This window comes from Balaenoptera acutorostrata, chromosome 5 (assembly GCF_949987535.1).
Source record: "Balaenoptera acutorostrata chromosome 5, mBalAcu1.1, whole genome shotgun sequence".
In the NCBI taxonomy this organism is placed as follows: domain Eukaryota; kingdom Metazoa; phylum Chordata; class Mammalia; order Artiodactyla; family Balaenopteridae; genus Balaenoptera; species Balaenoptera acutorostrata.
The window spans coordinates 40,998,990-41,012,018 of record NC_080068.1 but is presented as its reverse complement, the minus strand read 5'-3'; the positions used below and the strand labels follow the sequence as shown (position 1 = coordinate 41,012,018).

Here is a 13,029-nt window from a genome sequence, read left to right as displayed (position 1 = left end):
TTATCTTTCTATCCTTCAAAGGAATTTTTCATAAAAACTTAAAATTAAATTAAAAACCCATTGATACTACTCATTAATATATTGTTACAGATTCTAAGCAATTGTTTTTTTTTTTTTTTTTACAGGCAACATGATTACAAGTGAATTACAAATGCAGACTTTATGACTCCAATTAAACTCTAGGTCACAATCCATTAAAAACAGATTATACACATTACATTAGATGTAAGGAAAAATACATATGCCACATGATTCGAACTATCAAAATAAGTGAAGAGCAATAATTTCAAATAATTTATGTTTGTCTAAAATTTTTATCAGCATAACCTCAAAAATCATCAGAGAAAAAATTCTTATGCTTAATTTCTACATACATATACAGCATACTTTCTCTTACTTATTTCATTATTTCATTCTACCCCAGGAACCTCTTTGAAGTATTTCCCAAGAATGAGAGACTGGAAGAGAGTCTAGTTTTTAGCTGTAAGAACATTAGTATTTTTAGTTTTAAGAGCATTAGAAGTAAACTCATAAATAATTAATTTTAGGGATTTTATTTTGTAAAAATCAAATCAAGTGACTAAAAATTAATTTAAAGCAAATTAAAATTTCATCATCATTGTAAAACTGCTTAAGAGAGCAGATCTTAAGAAAATGTTATGAGAGACTGTTATAGCTCAGTTTCCACACAGGAAGAGTCATTTATCACTGAAGTGTTTTCTCTGAAATTTTTGAATGTTTAAGTGCCGGGTTACTATGAAAAGTCGCTTTTTGAATATTATGACTATAAAGTTTGATTCTACCTGATCCTCACTCCCATCTGTCAGCTCTCACTTCTCCAGTGGAGGGTGAAGGGATGAGAATTAATGTCAGCCTTGAATTTAGCATCTCTAACATGGGCAAGCACACAATGAAGCAGAGGAAAAGAAGTCAAAACAATGCAAAAATTGGCTAGGCCAAGAATATCTTGGGGTACAAAGAAGTTCACAAGAAAACAAACAAACAAAGAGAGGGACAAGAGGACATTCCTATTGGGAGGTCTACAGGACACACATGGGCAAAACAATAGCCCTGTGCCCTGAGCAGCCCTGACTCCATACAGAGAAAAGGAGAAAGGCAGAGATATAAGAAAGTGATTGAAGAGAAGATAGCAAATGGTTGAAAAATAATTTAAAAATTGAAAAGAGTTATGCTTCTGAGAAGATTCTTAAACTATATCTGGATGGAAAATATGGAGATATATCTGACTCTGGTAAGAACCAACCTGAAATAGTGTCCTTATTGGAATACCCAATTTTTCTCATCTGATTTATGCAAGGCTTCACAAAGGCACCAACGGCCTAGTAAAAGCTTTATAATCTAAATGTTCTTAGTACCACACTTTATTAAAGACAGGCATCTTATCGGAATAGAGGCAAAGAGACTTATTTACGTTTTCTGTTACTTAGTTTGCATCAGGAGAGGCTGATGATTAAACATAAAGGAAGAGACACCGGTGGTGTTAACAATTTAACAAAAACTAATGGAAGTGTTTCATGGACAGCCAAGGTTTGTTAGACTAAATCACCATCTCTCATAGGAAATCCTGAAAAAGAAACACAACTCAAAACACAGGCTGAAGAAAATAACTTTTAGAAGGGAAGGTAATAGCTTTGTGACTTAGGAATTTTATGAAGGTCCTTTGAGTATTCTTTTGGATTCTAATTCTCCTTTAGTTCACACCATGGAGCACCCAGTTACTATGATTTGTTTGTGGAAGGAAAATAAAATAAGCCGAAGACTTACCGCCTCCACTTCAGCGGGATCATACCACACATTGATGTACGGATGCTGTAAGGCGTCGTCCACTGATATCCTTTTTGCTGGGTCAATCACTAGCATCTTTGACAACAAGTCCCTGGCTTGGCTGGCTGGATGATGAATGAGAAAAAAAATAGTAATGTTTTGATTTTGGCAAGGAAATTTTTTGGAGGGAGAAAAAACTTAAAAAAACAAAGATCAATTAGCACCTTCCATCCAAATGTCAGGTAACTTCACCAAGTGATTAGGGAAATGCAAAATTAAACAATGAAAATATTTTTTTATCCATCAAATTTGCAAAAATAAGAGATGGCCTAATATCCACTAACTCCAGGTAATTTCATTCATGTTGGTGGCAGTGTAAATTGATAAAGATTTTTTAGAGGACAATTTTGGCAGTATCTATTAAAATTTTAAATGTGAATACTTTATGGCCCAACAGTTCCACTTTTAGGTATACAGTCTAGAGAAACAATTGACATGTTCATGAAAAGCATATAGAAAGGAGGTTCACTGCAGCACTGGTCAAGGATTAAAACATTTTAAACAATCTAAATGTCCACCTATAGAGCAACTAAATGAGCTATGGTACAACTGTACCAATTATATTTGGCAGTTTAAAAGAATAAGGTAGATCTATATGGACTCACATGGACATGGTGTTAAGTGAAAAAAATATTTGCAGGATGAAGCATAGATCCTGATGCCATTGCATAAATCTGACCCTTCCCAATAACACAACAAACATTTCCCTCTCTCTCTATTTATGTATATAAATGCATAGAAAGGTCTGCAGGGATAATCAACAAACTGAAAATCATAGTTACCTCTGAGGAGAAGAAAATATGTACATGTATTGCTTGCATAATTAAAAATAAATTTAAAAGAATGAAGTTTTAAAAAGGGAAACAAAGTGAGTGTACACTGCTCATTTTAAAACTTTTCTGAGCTGTGAAAAAGGATAAAGCAGTGTCTAGAGGGTGGCAAGGAGGTCAGGGGTGACTTTTTGAAGATGGGAGAGATGATGAGGACTTTAACGGGAGCAGAAGCTTCAAGAATTGAGAGGAGGGGACAGATTTGAGAGAAAGAATCCACAAGACTTAGTAACCAAATTGGTGTGGGAGATGTTCAGTTGATAAAATACATATTGTCTACTGTGTGCCAGGTACAGTGTGAGATGCTAGGGATATAAAAAAATGACACAGTGATAATCATTAAGTGTATTTATTTAATAACATTGCTAAAGGACACTCTAAAAATCTCTGAAAATACATAAAATTTTCAAGAAAATACAGATCCAAACTGGTTTAGAAGTTTTTATGGTGAAAATATTCAGTTTATTCCAAACAGATGGTAAAACTTCAAATTAAAGAAAGCAAATCTAAATTGGTTTGCTAAATTAGGAAAAAGGCAATGTGTTTGAATCCATGAATATGTATCAACTTTTAATTATTTTTTTTCTGATTACTAAAGAAATATGGGTTAATTATAAAAAATTTGGAAATCACGTAAAACATAAAGTCCAGAAAAACCCACCTTCCCCACAGGCAATCACTCTCATTATTAATGTATTCTCTTCTAGTTTTATGTGTTTTTTCATAATTTTGATTGTACTACAGTTAAAATGTAGCAATCTATGACATTAGTATCTCTGGTGTTGTTACATTTTAATAAAATACTTTTAATATATTTATTTATACTAATTATATATTTATAAAAATTGCTAGTTAAATTAGACTGGAAGATTTTTTTAATTTCAATTAGTCATTTTTCTGGGGATCTCAATTCTAGAAATTTAATGTCTGCTAATTCCAAACTGATACTGTGAAGTTCACAAGAGTAACAAAAGTACAGAAATATACATTAATTTTCAATAATTAATCTTTCTCATTGTTAATAACCCTGTCATGATCTAACGGGGCTGTATTTGTTTATGTCATTTGTTCAAAGATCTCTTTGATTTGTAACTGATTTTATACCCAGACTCACACAGTCCCACGTGTTCTCCCATCAAACCCACCTATGTTTCTGCTCTTAGAAAGGGTCAGGGAGGTTGGGGTGGTCTCCTCATCAATAGGGACATGAACGACAGTAATACCAAATCATCTTACTAAGAAACAATGATCAATACTGCTTGTAGGGAACAAAATGAGGAAGAAGAAAATGTTTCAATTCTTCATCTTTCATTCTTTCATTTGCAAGTAAATGTTTTACACTCTTTAATAACAGTAGAATAAATTCATCCCTTTGATTCTTTGTATAATTCTTTATAATTTGCTGATTTTATATTACAATTATAATTTAATAATTGTAAATATGTAAACTAGTTTTTTTTTAATTTTTAATTTTTTTTACAATTTTTAAAGGTTACTTTCCATTTATAGTTATTACAAAATATTGGCTATATTCCCTGTGTTGTACAGTACATCCTTGAGCCTATCTTACACCCAATAGTTTGTACCTCCCACTTCCTTCCCCTATATTTCCACCCCCCCCGCCACTGGTAACCACTAGTTTGTTCTCTATAGCTGTAAGTCTGCTTCTTTTTTTGTTATATTCACTAGTTTGTTGTATTTTTTAGATTCCACTTTTAAGTGATATCATACAATATTTGCCTTTCTCTGTCTGACTTATTTCACTTAGCGTAATGTTCTCCAAGTCCATCCATGTTGCTGCAAATGGCAAAATTTCATTCTTTTTTATGGCTGAGTAGTAGTCCATTGTGTGTATATGTGTGTGTGTGTGTATATATATATATCACATCTTCTAGTTTATTATTTGCAAAAGTAATATAATTGTAGAGTTTCAAACTGAATTAAAAAGCCAAAAAATAAACTCAAGAAGGTTGGAATTATATCATGAAGCATGGCATTTTACTGAATAATTTCTCTACAAGTGTTTGCATTATCTCAAATAATTTAATCAAGGCTTTGTGGCCTCTATATTGTTACACTATAAGTGACTTAATAGGAAGCGGTTACTTTTGTCTGACATGGCAATTACCATCATAAAGACATACATTCTTCAAAATCTCTACCTGGGGTATTAGCACTTCTTCATTCTGCATATAGTTGACGTTGCTCTTAAAAGCAGTAGATTTAGTAATAATTTAGTCTGTTGTCACTCAGAGAGCTGGTAGAGGTAGTTAAAAGAAGAAACCCAACTGTGCAACAAAAGTGTCGCAAACACAGAAACAATGCTGTGCATTTAAAACCCATCAGATAAAAGTTTGGAGGAAATAATAAGACCCTGAGAAGTCGTAGCACCACATTTCAGCTTCTCCATCTCATTTATGTCTATATTAGCTATAAATTAAGTCTGAAAGTTAAATCTGTAGGTAATTAATTGTCCACTGAACATTTGGGGTAAAATTTCACAAGTATGTGTCCTTTTCTGGGATAATGTATAGATCCATCTAAAATACTAATTATTTTATTATTAATAAATATTTATTAGTATTTTTATATCTAATAGTTACTGAGCACTTACTGTGAGCCAGGCACTGTTCTAAGTGCTTGACAAATTAGTCACCTAATCTTCCCAATGACCCTATAAAGTAGACACTTTCTACTTTCATTTGTTAAAGGAGGTACAGAAAGATGAGATAACTGGCCTAAGTTCACACAGATTTCAAGGGATAGGATTTGAGCTCCGGCAGGGGAAAAAATCAAATTTGCTTCAAAATCACATTCTCTAAAATGTCCTAAGTTAAAATAAGAATTAGAATATTATTTATATTACACTTTATACATTACCAAGTTTATTCAGTCCTATACCAAGCATTATGATCCCAGTTTTGTTGGTGAAGAAATTAAGATTTGTTACTAAAGTTCATAACTGCAGACATAGTAATAGAAAAATTACTTATTAATGAAAGTGTTTACATTGAATACAAAATGTGTAAGTAAAAAATCTCATTTGTCACTCTAAAATGAAAAAATGGTGGTTAAGCATTCCATAAAATGCAAATAAAACTCAAACATCTATAGCTCTAAGATTAGCTCTAAAACAACTAAAGATTAGCTCTAAGACAACTAAAAACTTGTGTTAAAAATATTTTCCAGGTAATAAAAAGAACTGAAACAATGATTTCAATGTATGTTACATTGGTCTTTTAGAGTTAGCACTGCAAAATAATTTTAAGATTCTAAATAAGCCCCATGAAATAGTTTAACCCGCACCACTGTTACACACTTTATTACTAACCTTCTCTCTGAATATCCAGGCAATTTTAAAATCCTTGGCTTCTCCCCCTTTGTAAAGAAGATCTTTTAAAAATACCTCTCTTTAAATTGAGGCATTTCAAGTTAAAGAAAGATGTCTCTATAGCTTGCCCATCACCCACATAGTGGTTCTGAATTTGTCCCTGAAGGGCTTACCTTTGAGTTTATTGTGCTCGGAGTCCGCTGGGAAGAGGGAATCTGGAAAGAGCTTGGGGAAGGTGAGTCCTGCATACTTGGGCCGATTCTCCACATAGTTTCTTACTGTGGGTTGCAATTTCTTCATGAATTCTGGACATGGTGTTCCTAGTTGCTCAATTACCTTGTTCCACTGGTCAATATCTGAGAATTGAATAGTTAAGGGCAAAAACAAGTGTAGGCCACTAGCGCTTGCCTTTCACTAGTTGGGAGACTAACTGCTTCTCAGAATCCTGAGCAGTCATCAACACAAATGGAATTTTAATAAACAACAAAGGACAGAAGTATAAAATCAGATTGTCAGGCAGTGAATCCTCTCGGAATTTTAAATTCACTTTTGGAACATATACACTTTTAGGGAATTAGCATTACTTAAAATAGGATATCATGAAATAGTCTTTGGGTTGTAAAGATGAAAAGGTATTTAAATAACACAAGAAGAATTTCTCCTCTTGAGCTAAACTTCTGTATAACCATGTGATTTGGAAAAGAAAAAAATATAAAGACATATAATAATATTATCATGAAATTACTTCAATCATTTATTTTCTAAAAATGACAAATGCCCAAATATTTTATAAGATTTGTTTATATTTTTCTTAACTTCTTTTTAAGGTTTTTTCTTCTGTTCTCTATCAAATGGGAAATTTCATTATCTGTTAATGTTTTCCACTCATATGCATTACAAATAGGATCAATCTAATTTTTGATAGTAACTCACTAATTCTTCACCAAAGACTTTAAAAAAATTCTCTTTATAAAAGTAGTCGCAGTTTCATACCTATTTTCTTACTTCTGATAATAGTGCCCTGTATCCCTGAATATTGGGCATATGAGGGTAAACATAGGATGTTCAATTTAAAACAGATTTCAACCAACTGCATGTGTTTCAAAAGTATGTTAAGCATAGGGAATTCTACAAGAAAAATATTACCTTTCTATGAAAGTTAATACTTTACAAAACTGGGGGGTCTTTCACAGACATACCCACTGATTGAGATTTTCTTTTTCATCTATCATTGATATTTGATATGTCAGAGCCTTGAGAATGATAAATACCACCTATGAAAACTCTGAAGAGCCAACTGGAAGAAGTTGATTTCAAACAGATTTCCTTGCCATGTGTCAATGAATGATGGAGGCCTTAAAAATTCTTAAATCCAATACCACAGGCAGTGTACTCTCCTATGTTGTTTATTCTACTACTCTATCTTTAGTGTAAAGTTAATTAATTCATTTCTGCTAATGTAGTTTGTGACAGTTCAGGTAACTTTACCATAATATTACTTAATTGAGATTCATAAAATCTTTACTCCAGCTATTCCATAGGGTTGGACTAAAAAAGATGGGCAGTCCTAACAGAAGACAAAATTAACTATATTCAGCCAAAATAAATATATAATGCAAACAATGTAGATAGGTGATTGAACAAAGATAAAGTCAAGCTAATTTGCAAATTCTCTTCTATTTCCCTTATAATCTAGCTGAATAAAATTTAAATTATTACATAGCCTCTCAAGTATGGGGATGAAAAATAATACATGATTGTGTAATATCAAGAAATGAAGTAAAAGTGGGGAAAACTGAAGAATATTCCTTTACAAAATGATAGGAATAATTAAACAAGAACATATTTCAATAAAAATTAATCTAAATTACCATTTGCCTGAGAATATAGTAGTAAGTGAAAATCATTAGAAATAAACTTAAAAAATTACAAAAGATTAGAGTTAAAAGTTACTCTTAGACAGAAACTTATGGTAGTACTATGGATATAGGTAAGCTAGAATGACTTAGATATATTTAAATAGAAAACAGTAATACAGTTAAATAAATCTCAGTGCTTACATTGTAAATTATGAAAAGAGATCTACTCTTTAATACAGTTAAGTTATCATGTCCTAACAAGCCATCATTTAATCATCGGTCAAACTTCTTTAGGATTCTGAAGATTTGATGTCAAACTAAAAATAAGGGCAAAGAAGCTGTCAGATTTTCTGTAAAGGAGTCTTTTAACAAAGGTGGCAAAATACTCCCAACACACTACTATAGTGACATTTAACTAGCAGTATATAGTTATTTAGTTAAAAAGTGATTGCTTTTAAAGTAACATTCCTAAAACAATTCATGTTATTTTTATAGTAAAGTTTAAGGAGACTCAAATATTCTGGAATTAATTAAACAAGAACTATTAAAATGTTTCTTATTACAAGTTATGATTAAAGTCTATAGAAGCACTCAGCACATCTTCCTACCTTAAATTGCTTTTTAGATGAAACACTATTGTGGTCCTTGATGTAATGGTTTACAAAAAGAAGGGAGGCGAGAATCTTTATTACTGACAATGAAATAATTGAATGTTCTAACTGCAAATATGTGGTATAGTCATCTTTAAAATTGTGTGCCTCTATTTTAACCAATCCATTTCAGGTCTTCCCACAAACATGACTAGTATATTTAAGTAGTAAGTATTTGTTTTCCAGATGTTCACAGGATTGCAAACAACTTCGTCCACTATCCTTAGTTAACCACATGATTTTTCTTTATAATCATAATTAACCAAATATAAGCCATGACTGGAAGTAATGTCTCCTGGCTCCAAATCCAGTGCTTGTTCCAAGGATTCCAGTAAGAAAAAGAGCAAGTTTGGAACTGACGTGTTAAAATTGCTTTAATTTGGCCATAAAATTGATGGTATGTTTGTCACAAGGAATTCCTCTTAAAGAATGGCTCTGAAACTGCTTACCTAGTCTATAAGGTCAACATATACACATAAAACAATTAATTTTATTAATATTTAAATAGAAAATAAGGTGATGCATTTTTAAAAGAAAATTTTTAATCATCAGATTTCCACAATGATTTTATTTTTAAAAATACATAAAATATTAACTAGATTTTTATGATTATGTGTTGTTAGCATAGTAAATTTTTTTAAAAATAATGGCCAAAATTATTTTTGCAAAAGGATTTCTTTGTTTTAGAACACTAATAAGTCATCATTTTTCTATTATATGAGTAAGGATGTGATTCCTTACAGATTCCAGCCTGTGCAGTTATCAAAAAAGCAATAAATATATATATTTTAATATACTTTAATATATTTTAAAATATTTTGATCTACTATTTCAGAAATTATCATACAACTTAATTATCAAAGGTATTTAATAAAAATTGGAAAATGTCATTTAATAGGAATCATTTGACAATTTCCTCTAGTTCTAAATTCACTACATAAAAAATAGCCATATTACAAAAAGTTTGATTTTATAGAGTATAATGATAAGATAATGTGCAAATATTGACTATTACTAACGTCTTCAATAAATAGTATTGTAATAAAAGAATGAAACAAAATAAGTATGGATTGTAAAAATGATGATCTGAAATCTTAAGATTAAAAATTATTCCAGGGCTTCCCTGGTGGTGCAGTGGTTGGGAGTCTGCCTGCCAGTGCAAGGGACATGGGTTTGAGCCCTGGTTCGGGAAGATCCCACATGCCACGGAGAAACTAGGCCCGTGTGCCACAGCTGCTGAGCCTGTGTGTCACAACTACTGGGGCCCGTGCTCCGCAATGGGAGAGACCACTTCAGTGGAGGCCCACGCACTGCAGTGGGGAGTGGGCCCTGCTCACCGCAGCCAGAGAAGGGCCCATGCACAGCAACGAAGACCCAATGCAGCCAAAAATAAAATAAATTAAAAAGTAAATAAAATTTAATAAAAATTATTCCAGCTAATTCTTGTCAGTTAGCCAAGAATTTACATTTAATGCCCTCCTTTTACGTTAACTTCCTTGGTTGAGGAACTTTCTAAAATATGTAACAAACTGCCTTGAACCTAATGTATGAAATTACTCATACATTATTTTCTTATTATTTTCTGAGTATTTGGGGTCATAATTTACACTATGCACATTTAAGCTTTCAGAAGCTACTAAGTGGAGTCATAAAGCGTTATTTAATGACCTCATTCTACTATGCCCTTTGAATTACTGTATCTTCTTTTCATGTTTTTTTCTTCATTGATTACTCTTTGTTATGATGAATATGGTTTCCAGAGTTGACACCATCATGAATTCAGACTTGCTTTCTACTCTGCCCTAAGCCTTATATTCAATATTCTATGCAAAAATTTTCTGACATCTATTTGCAACTTAAAGAATATCAGTGTTTGTCCCCAAATTCTTAACTATGTTTTTAAAGATAATATTGTTTAAGAGCACTGTCTGTATAGAAAAGTTCCAGGAGAGGCTACTTAATCTTGCAAGTCAACTTGCTGCCTGGTTGGCACTGCATTGTGTATTATTGTGTGGGTTTATGTTAGCCCTGTATTCATGTCGGCAATGAATGTGCAATAAGGAAGTGGAGGTATGCATGTCATGTGTTAGGCATCATGATATAAAACTGTGGTTCCCAAACTGAATATTCATAACATAGGGAACTTATAAAAATACAGATCACTCCCCTCTACCTACTGATCTACAAGATTCTGAGTGCATATGCCTGAGATGATATCATTAAGAAACACCAATAGTAATTGCGATCCAGATGGCCCCTGGACTCTATTTGAGGAATACTAACAATCTCTTGTGAATTACTAAGTCCAGATTTAAGAATAAAGTATTAACCTGTTTCAGTTTTATGACACAAATTAGAATAGGGTCAATTTCACCAAACGATTATTCCATACCTGTTTGCTATGGAAAACTTAGGGGTTGTCAACTTGGAAATATTTCAGGGAAAGAAAAATCCTAATATATGTTCCTTTTCCCCATGTCACTTTCCTGAAAAGACCATGGGAAATTATGACAAGTAGGCTCCATGCAGAGAAAGAGGGGTTCTACCCATCAACATCTAGGGAAAGATTGAAATTATATGTTGCTATCATAGATATATATGGGGTGATATAATATCATATTATATGGGGTGCTACTCATGTGAAGTATAAAAGCTATTCAATATAAAGTTCAAAATATTTGCCAATTTATTTTCCAGTAATTACTCCATATTGCTCTATGATAAACTTTGTTCTCAAAAGAACTCTCAATTCCGAGGACATTGTAAAAATCAGGATAGAAATATATATATATTCATAAGACATAGGTCTGGAATCAGATTTTCATGGTTATGTCTTGAGTTGTTTTGTTACTTTAAAAATATTTTTACTCTTTTTTCATTTGAAAATGTTATTTTCCTCTCAAAAGTCCCCCTCAAATTCTAATAATATGAAATATGAATAAGTGACTTAATGCACAATTGTAACTAACATCTGTTTTCATTATAAGTGAGCACAGGAAGAGGAAATATTACAAGCCAAAACACATTGAAAAACTCAAAGCTGACAATTTGAGTTAAAGGCTATTTGTTCGCTGGCAGCAGATTGCTCATGGAGTACTGTGGGACATGAAATATCCAAACGCTGATATTTGAAGCATGATGCATATGCATCTCAATATAACCTATTTCATCTTATAAATCTATTTATTATTGTAATCTATATTTACTTAAAAGCAAAAAATGGAGAGATATTTTACATATAAGCAAATCTAATATACATTAATATGTGTCACAATATAGAATTTTCATTAAGCTATTGAAGATTAACCTTTGGGGGTCACTCATTTGTACAGGTCCCTTGCAAAACTCTGTGCCTAGTTTTGTATTTGTAATATTAATTTTTTTTTTACATAACACCTGTCTCCAACTGCATGATATTCTGGCCTCACAAAAGCTAGATCTGACTCTACCTGTATTTTGAAACTGGAAGAGGTCTTGGAGATCATTTAAATTGACCTCTGTATTTTGTAGCTGAAAAATGTCAAGGTCTTTTATAATTGGTAAGTAAAATGACTTTAAACAAAGGAGCTCATACAAACAGCTCCAAACACTAAAAGAAATACAGAATGCTATTTAACAGGAGTTTTGGTGACTCTGTACTCTGCTCTGTGAGACCCTCCCTGAAAGATTACATTCATTTCTGGGTATAACACTATATAAGGAAAAGGTTAAGAAGGAACAATGAAGTTTATATGAGGTAAAAAGAAAATGCTATATGAGGCATACTTTATAAAACTTTTTATGTTTCCACTCAAAAAGGAAGGAGACAACCCCAACCCCCCCATCCTAGCACTTTGATCCCTCTTATCCTTTAGCTGTTATCACCTTCTAATATATTGTGCCTTCTATTTTAAATTTCATGATGACAAGGATTTTCATCAGTTTGTTTACTTACATATCTGTAGATATAAGCACATAGTAAGTGCTCAAAAATATTTGCTGAATAATTGAATGTCTACTTTATGTCCAATTACAGTTTTTTCATGGAGATAATGTGAAGAATAGTGGAGAGAAGGTATTCAAAGAAACAAAAGCTGAGAAATTCCAGGAATTGGAGATAGGTTGGAATTCAGGCAACACAGTGAATCCCAAGAGATAAATAAAAAGAAATCCAAACCTAGTCACATAGGAGAGAAACAGTAGATAACCAAAGACCAAGAAAAAGGACAAACTATGCCCAAAGATGACTATCACACTGACAGCTAATTATTCACCAGTAATATTGAAAACAAAAAGCCAGGGGAATAACACTTCTAAAATGCTGGAAGAAATAGCTGTCAATCTAAAATTCTATATCCAACAAAGCTCTCTTTCAAGGAAGGGAACACCAATCAAAAAAAAAAGTTTTATTGTCAAAGACTCCCATTAAAGGATGTACTTCAGAAGGAAAGAAAATAATCTCAAAGTAAAGGGCCAAATTGCAAGAAATAGTGATAAACCAAGACAATGATAATCAGAAGGATGAATCTAAACAA

General features: G+C 32.3%; 1 protein-coding gene across 1 annotated transcript in view; it reads right to left on the bottom strand.

Annotated features, from left to right (window-relative positions):
* The window catches only part of MAPK10 (mitogen-activated protein kinase 10), a 289,939-nt gene that overhangs the window by 40,986 nt on the left and 235,924 nt on the right, over nucleotides 1-13,029 (bottom strand). The window contains exons 7-8 of the mRNA XM_057546301.1: nucleotides 6,180-6,362; nucleotides 1,786-1,910 (exon numbers count right to left, since the gene is read on the bottom strand). Coding sequence (XP_057402284.1) covers nucleotides 1,786-1,910; nucleotides 6,180-6,362 — 308 coding nt within the window. The remainder of the gene's footprint in view (nucleotides 1-1,785; nucleotides 1,911-6,179; nucleotides 6,363-13,029) is intronic.